This window comes from Lycorma delicatula, chromosome 1, assembly GCF_047948215.1.
Source record: "Lycorma delicatula isolate Av1 chromosome 1, ASM4794821v1, whole genome shotgun sequence".
NCBI lineage: Eukaryota > Metazoa > Arthropoda > Insecta > Hemiptera > Fulgoridae > Lycorma > Lycorma delicatula.
Genome location: NC_134455.1, coordinates 309,395,797 through 309,415,440, shown reverse-complemented (window position 1 = coordinate 309,415,440; position 19,644 = coordinate 309,395,797). Strand labels below are relative to the sequence as shown.

The 19,644-nt window shown below is 28.9% G+C and overlaps 1 protein-coding gene across 1 annotated transcript in view; it reads left to right on the top strand.

The window, feature by feature from the left end:
- The window catches only part of dve (SATB1_N and homeodomain domain-containing protein dve), a 217,457-nt gene extending 198,364 nt beyond the window's left edge, over positions 1 to 19,093 (top strand). Inside the window, exons 7-10 of the mRNA XM_075381353.1 lie at positions 1,721 to 1,840; positions 6,148 to 6,286; positions 8,177 to 8,415; positions 16,603 to 19,093. Coding sequence (XP_075237468.1) covers positions 1,721 to 1,840; positions 6,148 to 6,286; positions 8,177 to 8,415; positions 16,603 to 17,496 — 1,392 coding nt within the window. The 3' untranslated portion in view covers positions 17,497 to 19,093. The remainder of the gene's footprint in view (positions 1 to 1,720; positions 1,841 to 6,147; positions 6,287 to 8,176; positions 8,416 to 16,602) is intronic.
- The last annotated feature ends 551 nt before the right edge of the window (positions 19,094 to 19,644 follow it).

The window sequence follows — 19,644 nt, the reverse complement described above, 5'->3', positions numbered from 1 at the left end:
GAGCCGTCGCTTGAAAATTGTTTCTCATTTGAAATTTGGAAGCAATATATTTTCTTATTTATGGGATTCTGGATTGTTATTGATTTTTGAGGCGATTTCTTATCTTCATTTGTAGAAGGAAGGGAAGCCTTTGCTAAACAGCGATAAGCGTTCTGCGAAAATATCTGTATGCTGTTCTTCTTAAATAAAAATTCATCTTTTACAGTCGGCAGTGAATTGCTAAATTTCCCGGCTACGCCGTTCAATTTATGAAATTCAATTTTGAAAAAAGAATTTCTGGCTAATTTGTGTCTTTCTGACAAAAAAATTTCTTTTTTTCATTTTCGGGGACTCCCATATTCAAGGGAAAGCATTCGATTAAAATTAATTTCTAATAAATTCCCAAGTGGTGATAAAAATGTAAAAAATATATTTTTAAAATTGTTTAAAAATACAAAGTTACGACCATTATTTTAAATAAAATTGTAATTTTCTAGGAAAGAGGAGAAAATATTGGGCTAATTCTTTTTTTTTCAAAACGTAATAAAGAGTAAGGGCTATCAAGAAATAAAGATTTTTACGTTTTATACGCAATGGGTCCTTACAAGATGGATTTAAATTTAAAATAAGTTTTTTTTTTTATTAAAAAACTATTTTTTTAACCCCAAACCATTGGAGAGAAATGGGAAAACAATTTTTACATTGAATTGAAGGCCTATTGATATTCAAAATAGAAATGCAAAAAACTCCCATTTACTTCTTTCCGGAAGCAAGATGTAGCTAAAAAAATAAAAATATATAAAATCGTTTTTTGGGGAGGGAGTGAATACTAAATAAATATTTTTGTAATTTGTAAACTTGCGTAAAAAAACTTAAAATATATTATAAAAAAAACGTTTTGCTTAAGTACTCCAGTAAAGATTTAAAATTATATTTCGGATAAACACACTATCCCTTTTTCCACTTTTTGAAAATATTGAATTCCTTTTTCTCCTTGAAGGTAGTATCTGTTTAACAAATTTGAAGAGAATTAGTCAGCGGGGTCCGGAGTTATTATACCAAATACAAACCAGCATTCATACGAACTTAGGCACTAACATCCGTCTGACAAAAATAGATTTTGGACTTGGGAACACTGGAATAAAATTATTTTTCCAAATTATTTATAATTTATTTAAACCTTTTTTTTTGTTAAAAAATTTTTTTAATCTCACCTTAAGGCAAACCACTTAAAAAAATTCCAATTTTTCTAGATTTTTTTTACCAATCTATTACATACTTTCCTCTTATAGCAGCACATATCACTGCAGCCGGGGAAATTAAAAAAAAAAATTATTTATGCGTTGTAACAAATGAGTAAAAAGCGAAGTGTTTACAAATGGGAAAAGATTTTGATAATCATCCCTGAAACTTAAAAATTCTATTACCATACTTCCATTAACCAGCTATCGTGTGCCTTTACTCGCAAAAGTCGTTTTTTGCAAGTTTATGTTATTAAATGATGCTCATTCACATTTATAATTACCACACGTATGAATATGGAAAAATACGTGAATCACTTTTATGAAACTTTTTCAATCAAGTAAAAAAAGTTGAGAAGTTGTGTAAGTTTAATCACAATTACTGAAATTAGTTATTATTATAAATATGATGAAAATATAAAACAGTTAATTTATATTAAAATTAAAATTATATTGATATCATAAATAAATAATTTTGAATAATTAATCATCTTTTCCAGACTGTACAAAGTCAGTATCCAACACAAAAAACACGAATGAGAACCAGTTTTGATCCTGAGTTAGAACTACCAAAGTTACAAAGGTGGTTTTATGAAAATCAACATCCTAGTCGCCAACAAGTAAGTATTAATAAGATATATGTTCAGATATTTAAAAAAAAAGAATTATTTCTAATGATTAATTAATTTATTGCAGCTAATAATGTTTTGTTGGTGTCCAAAATTTTACCATTTTAATGTAAAAATGCAAGACCTATCTTAAAAGAAAAGTTTGTTTGATTTTAAAATCTAGTAATATAAAAATACTGCGTGTTCAGAAAGTTGCTGTGCACTGAAATTATGAAAGTTTAATGACGAAACTTTCTTAATTATTACTTTGTATATTTATTTCATTATTTTATAGAAACGGATATTACCATAACTGGAATAGTTTAAAAAAGGTCTTGAAAATGACTTCCTTCAACATCAATAATTTTTATAAACATTGCACATGTTTCAATTTATTTCAAGCACTTTAAGAAGCTGATGTACTGGATGTCACGTATGAATGTCATTATTGCGATTTTTAGTTTATCAATCATGCATGCTCTGTTATGGTACACTGCTTGTTTTGTTACTCCCCCGTAGAAAGTAATCTGGGGCAGTCAGATCGGGTGATTGTGCAGCCCACAAACCACTCGAAATGATTCATTCACCAAAGACATTTCATAAAATAGTCATTTACTCATTAGTTGTGAGCCGCAATCTTGTTGGAACCAACCAAGATTGATTTCCACTTCTGTTAACTGACTAATGAAGTTTGTTAAAACAGCACAATAACAAATCATTACAACTGTTTTTTTCAAAAAAGATTGGACCCACAATGCACGTCCTACTCACACAGACCCAGACTCTGATTTTCGTTTCGTGTAAAGATTGTTCGTGTAATTCATGGGAGTTAGTTGTCAATTACAGTTTTGTGTTTGTGAATTAATATACCCATCCAGATGAAACCAGCCTTCATCTGTAAAAAAATGTAATGTCAAGGATACCTGCGGAATTTTGATCAATAAAATGTTTAAACCATTTATAACAATTTAGTCTTTTGGCATGATCTGTAGGTTTCAGTTCTTGAACACATATTAGTCTGTAGGGGAAAAGATTCAGTTCTTTTCTTACAGCTTTATGTGTGGTAGCAAGTCCAGTAATTTTCTTGCTGCTGTGATAATTTAAGCATTGATTTTGATGAACATTCAACCATGGCATCTGAAATATCAAGCAGCTTCTGTTTGTTTAGTTTAGGTGGTCTTCCAATTCGATCAGCGTCTTCAATAGAGCCTGTTGTCTGAAATTTTTCGATAAGAGTTTCAACTGCATTGAGGTGAGAAATAGAATTATTTGGAAACTTTTCAGAAAACTTGTGTTTCACTAAATCAATATACTTGTCACCTTCACAAAAAATGTGTTCAATTTGAAAATGCGTTCCTCTACCAAAAGAACCACGAAGTTTCTCGTAACTCATAAACAAAACTACACGAATCAAATTGAAGTAAATTTAATCACATTTCAACAACTGATATTTTAGTTTATTAATAAACAACACCCAACATACTCACAGGGCAACCAACCTAATGTCAAAAGCACTTTCCAAACGCACTGTATTATAATTAAACATTTTTAGGTTTTAATAAAATTACATAACTTAGTCTATTTTTCTACATAATCTCTGCCAATAATGAAATATTTGTTGTAGAAATCTTCAGTTCTAACTACTCTAATCTTACTTCTTTTTCTCCATTCCACTTATGAGTATCTATGCATGACAGCTTCTTTCAGTTCACCATCATTCACAAATTAGCTTGCAAATCTTAGTGAAAGATTTTATCAAGAATCATTTGAAACGAAATGAAAAGATTTATTCAAAATCCTCTTCGCAATGAACATTCAGTCAAGTGTTTTAGAAAATTTCATTTTGTTTTAGTACACTTTTTTCATTTTGTCAAATTATCACTGTACAAAGGAAGAAGAATAATATTCTGTCAAAAATAACATCATGACAAATACCACGGAAATAATATTGCAACGAAGAACTTGTTCAATATCCTTTTAAGTAGCTTTGGATTGTACATAAATACATAAAAATAGAAACTTCTTGTTGAAACATATTCATTATAAGATAATTTAGGAAATAGAACAATATAGTCTGGTAAATTACACAGTTTTTCAAAATTAGATGTTTTCTTTCCTGATGAGTGAAGAGTGTGTGTAAATGATGAACAATTTAAAACGGAACTGAGCTGGATTGAACTGCTCTGATTTGAGTGTCACTTTTAATACTACCACTATTAGCGCAACTATTGTTTGTATATGTTACTACTCTCAACTATTGTCAGTTTTAAACTTCTCATGCTTCAATATAGGATAGTTTTCTTCTTTGCAATGATGTTTTTCTAAATGTGTCATTCAATCAATGGCGAAAAAAGAAACAGACTACCTTCCATTAGAATTCCAGAGACCACGTTGATATTCAAAGAAGAATTTTTGCCAGTCCAAAAATATTTATATGTAAGTCATCGCAACAAAGTGATTTAAAATACATCATAAAAATATATATTGCCATAAGGTTTTTCATTAATTATATTAGAAACAGTAATGTGGGATAACTTAACAGAACAAACATACTGAAACATTTTAATAATTGCAACTGGCTTCTCAAAAACATTGTCGATGGACAGATAGACTCAGTGCTGCATTTCATGTCAGACAAGGCATGATTTTGTTTATCTGGTCATCTTAATTCCCATAACACCATTTATTTTACGATTGAAAAATCCTCACCAGGTGTTTGAGTATCCACTTCATGATAAGAAAATTGATGTGACAATCTGTTTTCGTAATTGTATAAGGAGACCCAATATTAATTGACTGGGCAGTCAATAGAGAAGTGTACTGTACAAATTTCAAAGAATTTTACTTTTAGTTAACAAATCGTGAAAAAGAGGCTTCTTCCAATAAGACAGAGAAAAGTGTCACATATCAAACAATTCACTAACACAAGTTCACACGCCTTTTACAGAAGAATTAACTGTCAGCAGAGGGCAGTGAACTTCACATTTCTCATATTTTTCAACTTTTTTTCCCTTGGGGCTCTTTGGAGGATGGAGTTTATTAATCAAATCCTCACACCTCATTGATAAACTGAAGGCGAACATTCAACAAGAAATTGTACCATTATCAATGTTTTGTGTAAGGAAACTCAATATAATCGCATGAGCACAAAATTTTGCATCACCGCACAGGGTATTCATCGTCTTTTGTAAAACTTTGGGGCATATGTAAAGTTTTACAACTGTAAAAATAGAATTTAATTTAACGTACATTTTCATTGATAAAATGTTACATGTAAATGTGTTTAGTTTGCAGCGGTTCAATTTTAAGTTGCTTGTTTATTATAAAAGATAAATGCAACAATGTGTTGCTTTACACCATCTCTCTTAGTCTTTCTTATAACTGTAACACATAAAATTTCTTGATACAAATGGTACAAATCAGAATTGCTTTTTCTGAGAGAGATGGCATTAATTATACAGCTATTCATTGCACTGAATACAGTGAAGGTGTCACAAAAATAAATATCACCTGATTTCAGTAATCTTGGCATGCTGCTGAAGAAGACAAAGGAAAGTGGGAAATGAAGAATAAAAGCACTTCATTCCCCACTTTCCTTAACATACTGTGTGTGCTTCCCTAGCATGGTGTGCTTGTTATACTTTAGAATATCTATGTAATTTTTGAAAGTGATCTTTCTGTATGTCAGATGATCTACAACCATTACAGATATGGGACTTAATATACATATGGGCCAAATATTGGTAACATACTAAAAAAAATATGTATTTAAAGTATATTATTGTATTATTGTATATGTCTTTAAAGTACTTATTGAATTTATTTTTAAATATAATGTATATTCAAACTATTATCTTATAAATTATAATCAATATTGTACTTATTCTTTACGCACATATTATATATATTTAATATGGTTATACTGAATGATGGTTGTAAGAGGAGATATGGTGGCCACCTTTAAAATAAAAAAAATACTGTTCTGTGCAATTTATGCTTCTTGTTTTTTGTGTTTCTTTTAATTAATTAATTTTTGACTAATACTGAACATTTTTTGTAACAATTAGTAGACTTGAATCTGATAATATGACATACCTCCAAGGCAGAACGGTAGTATCTATACCTTTCATCTGGAAGGTTTGGGGTTCAACCAGGGTTGACATTTTTCACGCTGTACAAAATTAATTTTTCATTATTAAAAAGATTAATATAAGTACCTGAAGTGAACATAAACCTGTATCAGAGTATGACTAAATAAATGTGTATATTTATATTCTATTTTTGTATTATTACTTAATGATTGTTTAAACATTTTTCAGATTCAGCAATATGTAAAAGAATTGAACAGCTTAGAGTCACGTCGTGGTAGGAAACCACTTGATGTCAATAATGTTGTTTATTGGTTTAAGAATGCCCGAGCTGCTCAAAAAAGAGCTGAAGTTCGTAGTTTAATTCCAGGTATGTTCTAACATTTTAATAACTCAGTGTATTGGTAAATTAATAATCATAAATATCATAATTAATTGAATAATTAAGTAATCCTTGAAGGAAATCAAATCAAGGACTAAGGATCAGGAAGTCATGATATAAGGTTACATAAGGTTAATAACTATCTTCAATCCAGATATTAGGAAAAGTGGTTTTCATATAGTCATCTATTTGGTTATCAGCTGTATTATATCTCAACATTTAATTATTATTTCATAATACTGTTATTGAACCATTAATATAATCCATAATTATATTATCATCATGCTCACAACATCGTGATGATCATAATGATGTCACAACAACATTATTACTTTTTGCAACATATTTTGTTTAAAATTTATCAGAACTACATAACTCTACTAAGAGATTTTTAAATTTACAATATCCTGTTTCTGCAAAGATTCAAGAATTTTAATGTAACAAAGTGATTAATAATTAAATACAATGGTGCATTATAAATTAGGTTATCAAAACACTGTTACCATTTTTATAAATGTCAGCAAAAATTTATTGTTTTATGCATTGGCTTAGGTGATAATATTTTTTTCATAGAAAAAAATAGTTTTGATTCATAATATTCCAGCAGTTATGCCTTCCCCTATTTTTGAATTTTTTTTTTAGAGAAAATTGTCAAAAAAAATTTTGCTTATGTAATTTTTGACCATTTTTTGCTCCATTTTTAAAATGGAACTATTTTCCATTTTTAAAATCAAGTTCAGGATTCTAAAATTAAGATCTATAAATTCAGAACACCTAAACAAAGAATAAATAGAAACTAAACAAATTAAACTGAAATAAAGTAATGCAATAACATTGTGAATAATATACATTTAGTAACATATGATAATTCATGTCTTTGGTAGAACGTATATGTGATTTTATTTAACTCCATAGATCTAACCTTTTGTCCTATTATACAGTCCTAACTAAAAGGTTTATTACTTGTAATGGCATCTCTTATAATGTTAATTAAAATATAGGTTAATACAAGTGATTTCAATTATGAAGACACTTTCTCTCTCTTTCCCTCTTCTTCTATTAGTTACATTTCTTTTTTACTTGGTAATTTAATGTAGTAAACGTTGTACACTATTAGCACTTACATACTAATAGATAAGAGTTTTCTTATTTCATGCTAAATGAATAATTTTCTGGATACATCAGTATAATTATCAATCTCTCTAATCAAGTAAACTCCTGTTGATATCTAAAGTTTATCTCCATGATGGGTTGTAGTATTACATCCTTTTATGTGGAAGGTCATGGGTTCAAATCCTGGTCAGCCCTGAAAAATATACTTACAGTATAACATTCTGATTAAACAGTCGCATTCATAAGCTTCAAGCTTATGATAAGTTAATCATAAGAAACATTCAACCTACCCATTTAATTTTACATACGCAATTTCAATTTTTACATCTATCTTTAAGCAAATTATACTTTAACTTTAGCTAAAATTACCTTTACTTTTTTTGTTAGGGGTTAATTTTCATTTGTTGGGCTTTAAAAAATATTTGGATTTATTTCTATGATAATGTTACATTAGTTATTTTAAATTAGCGGCAGCTGCACTGATATGTTCTCTACAAAATGATTTCCACTAACCTCATAAGTAGGAGTACATTTCATTCATACTACTCATAAAATAAAATAAAATCTTCATTAAACTGGATATAATTCAAAATTCAAAATTGTTATTCCATAATATTTAGTGGTAAATTTAAATAATTTATATTTTTATTTGAGTAAATTTAATAGTATTTTCTATCTACTTAAACTACGGTTATCACTACATAATTATATAGTGATATTTACATAATAAATATCACAAAAATAATCTGAATATATTGTGTTTAGGAATGCATTGTTCAATAGGATTGAATGGATATAATAGCAACAGTCAAAGCCCAAGTGATACAGGTATGATTAAAAGCCCAGGAAGTGTAAACCAGGAAGATGATGAGGATGATGATGGACAGGATGGTAGGCCTTCTTCTCCTAATGTCCCTTTGTCATTAACTACAAGCAGACCAGCCAGTCAACAAAGCCCATCAGCCAAAGGCCCAACTTCACCTCCATCAGCTTCCACTCATCAGGTAAGGTAAAACTAAGCTTTGAAAAAAGTTTGGAATTAAAATTGATTGTTGTGGCTTTAAAAAGTGTCCAATTTAAATATAAGTGCCAAATACTTGTGCATTTTTAAAATAAATTTAGTTATACTATTTTTTATGATTATTCCTCATATACCAGTAGACTTATTTGGGGATGTGATATTGAAATTTCTTATGAAAAAATGTCATACCTGATCAGAATTTGAACCCAGAACCTGCTGATTGAAAGGCATTCTACAGTATTTATTGGACATATATAGTTCTTACATGTCTAATTTTCAACAAAATTATTAATATGAAAACTTGAGAAAAACTGCACTTTGTTTTATTTTAACCATGTAGGACAACTATTATTTTTTTTTTTTTTTTTGTCTTCAGTCACTTGACTGGTTTGATGCAGCTCTCCAAGATTCCCTATCTAGTGCTAGTCGTTTCATTTCAGTATACCCTCTACATCCTACATCCCTAACAATTTGTTTTACATATTCCAAACGTGGCCTGCCTACACAATTTTTCCCTTCTACCTGTCCTTCCAAAATTAAAGCGACTATTCCAGGATGCCTTAGTATGTGGCCTATAAGTCTGTCTCTTCTTTTAACTATATTTTTCCAAATGCTTCTTTCTTCATCTATTTGCCGCAATACCTCCTCATTTGTCACTTTATCCACCCATCTGATTTTTAACATTCTCCTATAGCACCACATTTCAAAAGCTTCTAACCTTTTCTTCTCAGATACTCCGATCGTCCAAGTTTCACTTCCATATAAAGCGACACTCCAAACATACACTTTCAAAAATCTTTTCCTGACATTTAAATTAATTTTTGATGTAAACAGCTTATATTTCTTACTGAAGGCTCGTTTAGCTTGTGCTATTCGGCATTTTATATCGCTCCTACTTCGTCCATCTTTAGTAATTCTACTTCCCAAATAACAAAATTCTTCTACCTCCATAATCTTTTCTCCTCCTATTTTCACATTCAGTGGTCCATCTTTGTTATTTCTACTACATTTCATTACTTTTGTTTTGTTCTTGTTTATTTTCATGCGATAGTTCTTGCGTAGGACTTCATCTATGCCGTTCATTGTTTCTTCTAAATCCTTTTTATTCTCGGCTAGAATTACTATATCATCAGCAAATCGTAGCATCTTTATCTTTTCACCTTGTACTGTTACTCCGAATCTAAATTGTTCTTTAACATCATTAACTGCTAGTTCCATGTAAAGATTAAAAAGTAACGGAGATAGAGAACATCCTTGTCGGACTCCCTTTCTTATTAAGGCTTCTTTCTTATGTTCTTCAATTGCTACTGTTGCTGTTTGGTTCCTGTACATGTTAGCAATTGTTCTTCTATCTCTGTATTTGAACCCTAATTTTTTTAAAATGCTGAACATTTTATTCCAGTCTACGTTATCGAATGCCTTTTCTAGGTCTATAAACGCCAAGTATGTTGGTTTGTTTTTCTTTAATCTTCCTTCTACTATTAATCTGAGGCCTAAAATTGCTTCCCGTGTCCCTATACTTTTCCTGAAACCAAATTGGTCTTCTCCTAACACTTCCTCCACTCTCCTCTCAATTCTTCTGTATAGAATTCTAGTTAAGATTTTTGATGCATGACTAGTTAAACTAATTGTTCTGTATTCTTCACATTTATCTGCCCCTGATTTCTTTGGTATCATTACTATAACACTTTTTTTGAAGTCTGACGGAAATTCCCCTTTTTCATAAATATTACACACCAGTTTGTATAATCTATCAATCGCCTCCTCCCCTGCACTGCGCAGTAATTCTACAGGTATTCCGTCTATTCCAGGAGCCTTTCTGCCATTTAAATCTTTTAATGCTCTCTTAAATTCAGATCTCAGTATTGTTTCTCCCATTTCATCCTCCTCAACTTCCTCTTCTTCCTCTATAAAACCATTTTCTAATTCATTTCCTCCGTATAACTCTTCAATATATTCCACCCATCTATCGACTAAACCTTTCGTATTATATATAGGTGTACCATCTTTGTTTAACACATTATTAGATTTTAATTTATGTACCCCAAAATTTTCCTTAACTTTCCTGTATGCTCCGTCTATTTTACCAATGTTCATTTCTCTTTCCACTTCTGAACACTTTTCTTTAATCCACTCTTCTTTCGCGAGTTTGCACTTCCTGTTTATAGCATTTCTTAATTGCCGATAGTTCCTTTTACTTTCTTCATCACTAGCATTCTTATATTTTCTACGTTCATCCATCAGCTGCAATATATCGTCTGAAACCCAAGGTTTTCTACCAGTTCTCTTTATTCCGCCTAAGTTCGCTTCTGCTGATTTAAGAATTTCCTTTTTAACATTCTCCCATTCTTCTTCTACATTTTCTATCTTATCTTTTTTACTCAGACCTCTAGCGATGTCCTCCTCAAAAATCTTCTTTACCTCCTCTTCCTCAAGCTTCTCTAAATTCCACCGATTCATCTGACACCTTTTCTTCAGGTTTTTAAGCCCCAATCTACATTTCATTATCACCAAATTATGGTCGCTATCAATGTCTGCTCCAGGGTAAGTTTTGCAGTCAACGAGTTGATTTCTAAATCTTTGCTTAACCATGATATAATCTATCTGATACCTTCCAGTATCGCCTGGCTTTTTCCAAGTGTATATTCTTCTATTATGATTTTTAAATTGGGTGTTGGCAATTACTAAATTATACTTCGTGCAAAACTCTATAAGTCGGTCCCCTCTTTCATTCCTTTTGCCCAGCCCGTATTCACCCACTATATTTCCTTCCTTGCCTTTTCCAATGCTTGCATTCCAATCTCCAACTATTATTAAATTTTCATCTCCTTTTACGTGTTTAATTGCTTCATCAATCTCTTCGTATACACATTCTACCTCATCATCATCATGGGCGCTTGTAGGCATATAGACGTTAACAATCGTTGTCGGTTTAGGTTTTGAATTTATCCTTATTACAATGACTCTATCGCTATGCGTCTTGAAATACTCCATTCTCCTTCCAACTATTATTAAAATTTAAAAAAGAAAGATTATGTATAATAAATATGAAAATATTATTAGTATTTCATTTGTTCCATAATATGTATTTATTCCACATTAGTGCCAACATCTGTTTTGTTGGGTTTTTTACTTTATAATATTATCTTCTTTTTTTTATCTAATAAATATAGATTTATTTTAGTGAAATTAATGTAAATTGTACTTTGTACTAATGAACTCCAAAATTTGCAACTTCAGTAAATAATTATCAAGTTCATATATTAATATTAATCATATTATGCAGTACACCATAAAATTTAAAAAAAAACTAAATAATTTTTTTCTTTTTTTATAAGGATAGAGTAAAAAATTTATATGTTCAAAAATCAGTCAGGTTATGTATGAAATTAGGTATTAAAGATTGCTTTTCCAGAAGTTCTAGACCTAGAATAAAAATATTAACATAATATATTCTCTTTAACAAATATCCTTCTCCTGAAGATGTAGATATAAATGTTAAGTTCAGTCAGTATAATAAGGAAAGGTCATCAAACTTGTAATCAGAATTGCTTTTAAGTCAGTTGCTTCTAGTAAATATCACATGACCTTGGGATATATTCTCAGCATTGGTTAGCTATTTTATCATTTACTATATTTTCTTTTAATAATTAATTATCATATTTAAAAATTAATATAATTAATAATAATAAATTATCATAATTAATTTCTTTTCTTCAAGAACTGTATAAATGTAAAAAAATCGTGTGGTTTCATTTACTGAACCTCCTCCATTATGGAGTGGTAACATCTTTGCCTTTCATCCAGACATTCCAGGTTCTAATCCTGGTCAGGTTTGGAATTATAAAATTTGTTATCTATCAGTAACTTCCTTGGGATCAGTTTGGTGTTGCATAAAAAATATTTTTATGGTCTTCAAATTCATAAGTATTAGCTTCTGTAAAATATTTTCTAATTCTATTTGTAATAATTTTACTCAACTGAAACTATTTCATGAATGAAAAAATGTTTTTATATATGTGAATGTGTATGATATAAATTATACAACAACTAAAGTTTTTATGGTATGTTTCTTTTCTTAAAAACTATCTTTTTTATGAAACAAACTTAACAATCATTCTTATCTTTTCCATTTAACAGTATTTTTTTCATGTAATATGAAAGAACAACTCAACTGATCTTTATAAATCTTTCAGCATAGATTTATCTTAATTGAAAATGAAATTTAGATTATGACAAAACATTTATATAGTTCCTGGCTCCCTCTTGATTAAATTGTATTTTATACAATTATTATAATTAATCATTTATAAAAAAAAGAAAATATTACAATAATAATAATTAAAAGATGGAATTAAACGTTATAAAAATTTCAACAATTTTTCTTAGAGACATTTATTGAAATTTTTAAGGAGCTCCAATTTCCTCTTGACAAAACAGTTTTTTCTTTCATTTATGCATTAAAAATAGGTAAGGAAGGTTAGAAACCACAGGTTTCTCAATTTTAAAAGCCATTTATTAGATATGAACAGTTCAAGAAATATTTGGTTATTATTAAATTATTTCTACCCAAATATTATCAGCTCACTACTAATGAAGTCTGGATTGGTTTAATTGAGATATACTAGTTTTTCATTCAAGAAGTAAATGTTTAAATCAGCTAGCGGACAATTCATTTTCTTATAGGGGAAGTTAAGAAAAGAATAGAAGATTAGATCATGATCTCCCTTCTACTTATGGATGAAAAGAGGAGTATTTTGTGTAAAACCCTACGGCACTATTACTCTCCCTTTAAGATCATTCCATAAACAGCCCACAACATAATTTACACATTAAAAAGGAATATGCAATTAAATGTACAATCATATTTGAGACAATATTAGGGCACACTTCTGTGTAACAAACATCTATCCTACTAACAGTAATACTTTCAATGTTTTTGAAGAAAAAAAAATTATAAAAATGTGTGCCTAATTACTCTTCATAAGATAAAGACTGCTGCCAACTTTAACAGTTTTTTATTCCTTCTTTTTCTGTGTTGGAGCTATTCTTCTAATATGGTATCATCTTCTTACATGTACAAAATACAATTAATTAAGCACAGAACTTATTGAAATTAATTATCATTTAACTGGATTCAGTGAAATCCAGTATAATAATTATCCCTGATTGAAAATGCCTACACCAAACAGAGTCGATAATACTCAAAATATAAATTGTTTCCATCCTCTCACCGCTAACTGCTGATTCTTTTATTCAGTCACTATAAAAAATGTCCTAGTATGACTGTGTCTTATTAACAATAGTCCACACTACATCATGTAAACATCTGAAACTGTTTTTGGTTAATTTATTAACAACAGAAAAACTTTCTCAATACTCATCAACACTTATTCTCAAATAAATAAAATGAAATTTAGTTGGTCGTATTATACAGTTAATAATAAATTAATTTATATGTATAAATTACGTACATTACTATAATTACTAATAATAGCACTTATCATTCATTTCATGAAACATTTATTTATTCATTTTTCTTAAAAAAGTTTGTTTATGTATAATCTATTCAACTGAAACCATTTATTCATATTGTTATCTTTTCTGTGGCAATTTCATCTTGAAATAATGATGAATATATCTTTGTTTTTAATCAAAAATGAAAAAATACTACCAACTTATACTGAAGATGATGATCTTAAATTTATTTCATATTCTGATTTTCAAGTCAAATAGTCAAATGGAGGTAAAACTAAATATAACATTGGAAATAAGATGTCTGATTATTGAAAAATAAACATCTCAGAGAGCTTTAGTCTGTTCTTTAATTCATTGTAAACTTTTATTCAAACTTAGATGATCTCATATCATTTCTGGAAGCATTGAATTAAATAATAGTAGAGTTTTACATTTACAATTTTCATAATATTTAAAATTAATAGATCACATCAATCAGCATTATAATTTTTATAATAGTTAATTAATATTCAGAGATCTTTCTTACCATTATTGCTAGATTGAACCTCCACACTAATTTAAGTCACTTTTGTAAAACATGTTAGCCTTATTTCTCAAGTGCATTTTACATGTCATGGTTAAAATTCTTATATGTTGTTTTTTGGAAGATTCCCATTTTTACTATTCTAAAGAAGAAACCAAGTAGAATGTGATTCCAGAATCACGTTGAGTATTCATCAAGATGCACATGAAACTTATTAGAAATAAACCCCAAGGACCACTTTTCTAAAAAGATTTACATACAAAATTGAAACTTCTCAAAGTAAAAGCCCAAAAGCAACAAAACAGTTTTTTCACAAAATATTTGTTAATTATACTATAATTAAGTAGCTATTTTAGTAGCTCTTTAAATACTAAATAAATATTTACTGTCTACTCAAACAAGAATACTAACACATGAAATTTTGTTACTTGAAAAAAATGTGGCAGAATAGTGTAGGCTGTTAATCTGATAGCTATACTTGTATATGCAGGAGCATTTTAATTTAACACCTCCTCAATACGTCCGAGGCAGTTTTGTTGTTGAATTTTAATTGAAACATATTCTGAGAATAGTTAATTTTAGGATCCTTGGTTAACAAGCCATAGATGCATTTACTTTGTGATTAAGGACTTAAGCTTACTAAAAGCATTAAATCAAACAAGCTGTTTTAGATATCTAAATACCTCTTAAATATCTTTGAATATGCAAAAAATTATTTTACTGAAAAAGTTTTTGCCATTTATAATTTAAAAGTAGCAGCTACTTAAACAGTGTAGCAGGATCAGAAAGAAAAGAATATTTAAACAATTGGGAGAAATATGTTTCATTATACAAACGAGGGAGATACAGAAAAACTTCCATGTGCTTTAGATTTATTTTCCTTCTTTTATAATTTAAAAAAGATGAGATTTTATAAATCCACTTACTACCTGATAAAAATTATTCTTCTTCATTTCAAAGAAAACTCTGTAGTTAATAGCATAATTAAGTCAACACTTCTTTCATAAATTACTATGGGTATATTTCTTCTTTTTTTTTTGCTGCTGAAAGTAGTAAATGAATACTTCTATTTATAAAAGAGAGTACCACAAAAAATGAGATATGATATTTATTTAATTTTTTTATTTATTTAAGATAACATCTTGAAAACATCAATCCCCTTCAAAATCCTGTCTATTAGATGATTTGTACTTGTCCCAACAGCTTTTTCACTGTTCAAAAAATGCTGAACTAATAATTTTCTGAACTAATGCTGTTGAGTGCCTCCAGCAATTTTTTTCTTAACCTCTTCTATATCTGGAGAATGTTTTTCAATTTACGTTTTCCTCATTCTTGGGAATATGAAGAAGTAACAGGATGAGGGAGTAAGGAGGTTGAGAAACCTTGTCATGACATTTTTTATCAAAAACTGGTTGATTTCCAACCCTGTGTAGGCAGGTGCATTGTCATGATGAAGCAAATCTGAAGTCATCTGAAGTCCTGTGAACACCACAATTTACTTTATTCCACTGTCTCATGCAATTGCTTCAGAACTTGCAGATAGTAATGTTGGTTCACTGTGATGCCCTGAGAAACAAATTCAATGTGAACAACTTCTTTGATGTTGAAAAAACAACCATCATGGACATTGCATTCGATTTCACTTGCTGTGGTTTTTTTTTGTCTGCAGTCTTCCACTGCCTGTACTGCTGTTTTGATTCTGAGTCATAACCATAACACCAAGATTCATTTTTTGAATATTTGCATCTGTTCTGGATGTTGTGAGGAACCCAAACGAGGTTCATCTTTAAGTGACTTTTGGCCACTTCTGAACCAAGCAAACCACTCATAAATTCTTGCCTGGCTTAGAGCTTCCTTTCAATAACCTTCCCAAAACATTGAAACTGTTTTCTTACTTTTCTACCACTGTTTTATTTAATGTTGGCATGTTACTCTTTAAAGTTTGCGATAGCAAAATTACTGATAGGGTTGGAAGAGGCTTAAAAACAAAATCACTCTGTCCACTATAATGATTTCTCATGGCCAACTGTAAACATACCTAGGGGGAGAGGACAGCACTGCCAACCAACTTGCCTACAGAAAATAATTCTGGTTCTTTTTTTAATACCCCTCAATATTTTTTTTATCATAGTCAGTTAGTATATTTTCATGTGTCTTTCTTGTTATCAGGTTGAAGGAATAAAACAAGAACCTCCAGACCAAGAGATAAATGTTACACAACCTGAGTCACCTGGTAGCAGTAATATTAACATCAATGAAAACAATATTAATAACCGTACTAGCAGTAGTAGCAGTAACAATAATAATAATAATACTATTATCAATAACAATAATAAAAATAACAGTAACACTTCTTCAAATAACAACACTGTAAAAGAGCAACAGAGTAATGATTTATCGGACGATGATGAAGATGAAGATATAGATGAAGAAGGTTCAGAAAGAGGAGAAAGAGGTGTAACAATTGAAAATAGAAGTCCTGATAGAGAAGGAAGAGAACCAATGTACCAAAACTTAGAATCTCCAGATTTGCAGATGATGCCTAGATCATCATCAACACCTTGCCCTGGATTTCCTATGGTTCCAAATTCAATGTTTAGTCACAGCATAATGTACATGAGTCATTACATTCCAAATCTGAATGTTCCTCACAACCCTTCTCATCCTAACCAACAGGGATTAAATTTATCTGCTCTTGCAGATGAACGAAGGAAACGTAACAGGACATTTATAGATCCTGTAAGTGAAGTTCCTCGTCTGGAACAATGGTTTGCACTTAATACACATCCTTCACATAATTTAATTCTCAAATATACTGATGATTTAAATAGAATGCCTTACAGACAAAAATTTCCTAGACTTGAACCTAAGAATGTTCAATTTTGGTTTAAGAATAGAAGGGCAAAATGTAAAAGACTGAAAATGTCATTATTTGATTCACCCAGCAGTGGACTTCAATCACAGCAATCGTATCACCATCATTTAGCTGCAGCATTATCAGGAGAAAGTTTTCAAAACAAAGAAAGCAGAGATTTGAGTAATACAATGAATTATACAGTTTAATAAGAGATTTCATTTATTAACTAATTAATGCACTGTGTAAATAAATTGATATGTGATGATATAATATTTTAATGTGAATAGGTTTTAATTTATTTATTATTATTCACCTTTAATAATGTTAAGTCTAAGTCATTAAATGGAAAATTTATGTACCATATAATTTGTATAATTTTTTATGTATATTTATTGTATTTATAAATGTGAATATGTGTATAGAAATCATAAGTGTATATTTAATCAGTTATAGATGTTAATTTTTAATTATTGTGTTATTAGTTTAAAATGTTAAATGAATTAAATATAATATAAATTAGTTTAATGATTATTGATGGGGGTGGAATATTTTTATTGAATGTGAACTGAGAAGGGTTTTATTGCTTTATCTCGGTTTTAAGTAGATCAAAATAATTATTTGATCATTTTTACATTGTAATAAACAGAATTATTTTATTTTTTTTAAATATACTCCATTTTGATCTCAGATTCTTGTAGATAAAAGTTTTTATCTGTAAATTTTTATATGTTTGTCAGAAACATGAAGTATATATATTATAAAAAAAAGTGTGTGTGGGAGTGAATGGAAACTAGAGAAAAAATGTGATCTGGGTAAATTGAAATGTTATTTTCATATATATGTTATTCAAGTCTTCCGTTATACTAAAGATAGAAAAGAATTTAATATATTAAATATAATGAATATTAATTGTCAACTTAATAAATAATAATTATCAACTTCTAGCAAAATTATACATAGAAAATAAAATTGTTTAATTAGACCTTTGCATGCAACAGGTTGACTGAGAACAATTGCTTAATATGAGGCTCTTCCATGGCTGCAACATCTAGTTAATCAGCATTTTTAACTGTTCATTGTTGTTATCCCTCGATATGATTGTCATTCACCAGAAAATTATAAAAAATTGCTACTGTGTATTTGTAAATATACAAATATGATACTTTTAATTTTAATTAATGAAACCATATCTTAATTTTTTGGGACTAGTAAAACATATTGGAAGAAATTGTACTAAATTTTGTTTTTGAATATTTTCATTACATGAAAACAAGTAAATATTATATGTCTGTAAATATAAGTAAGACAAGTAAATATTGAATTATTGCATTTTTTACTGTTTTTAATAAACAAATTTTATACAAAGCAGATTTTAGAAATTTTTATTCATTTATAGTAAAAGATTTTACATGAGTTTGAAGTTATATGAATAATTTAGTATTTCCTTTTTTTGATATCAGTAAACCACATAAGTAATTTCAGCAATTTATAATTCAGTATCACAACTTCAGATCTAGTAAAGTATTTTTACTTTTACCAGTAAACAGGAGTATTTATAAATTTTACTTTGATGATTGTATTATTTAAAGAGATAATTTTAAAAATCGGTATCCAAATTTCTACTATAAATTCTAAACATATGTTGTCAAACAAGTCATTAAACTTGAAAAATAACTAGTAAACTTATACGTAAAACTAAGTAAGTATTTGAATAAAAGCAAGATATATTTCTAATTCTGTTATAAAACATTGCATGAAATTTCAGACAAATCATAAATTGAAATCAAATAAGATATTTCATAAATGGGGTGAGTAATAATTTTTACTAAAATTTATATTTTTAATAAATAATTTTAAAACAGAATTAAAAAAAAACAATTTGATGGTATCATAGCAAAATATTTAATTAATAAATTACAGAGATTAGATTAAAAAAAAAGTTACTCATAAATACTATTTTATTTATCTTTGTTACTATCAGAAGATATGTATGAATTAATTTTTAAACCAATCTATTCTCTTTATCTTAAGGAATCCTTTGTGTGCCTTTTTAATCGGATACACTTGTGGATTCATAATTAATCGATTATTTATTTCCATTATGAAACAGGAGGAGTTAATGTTTATCTTCTTTTGTTGTAATTCTCCATGTTTATATTAATTTATAACTTTAAATCCCTCTAGGTACAACTCTTCTTTCATTTCTTGAAAATTTTGATTATTCATCAACCTGCATATTTTCAGAACATAACATTTAATATCTCAACAATTTATTAATTATTACTGCACTTCACTGCTTCTGATTTAAACTAAATTTTTTGTTGTAGTTAAGTTTAAATATGAATTTGAAACCT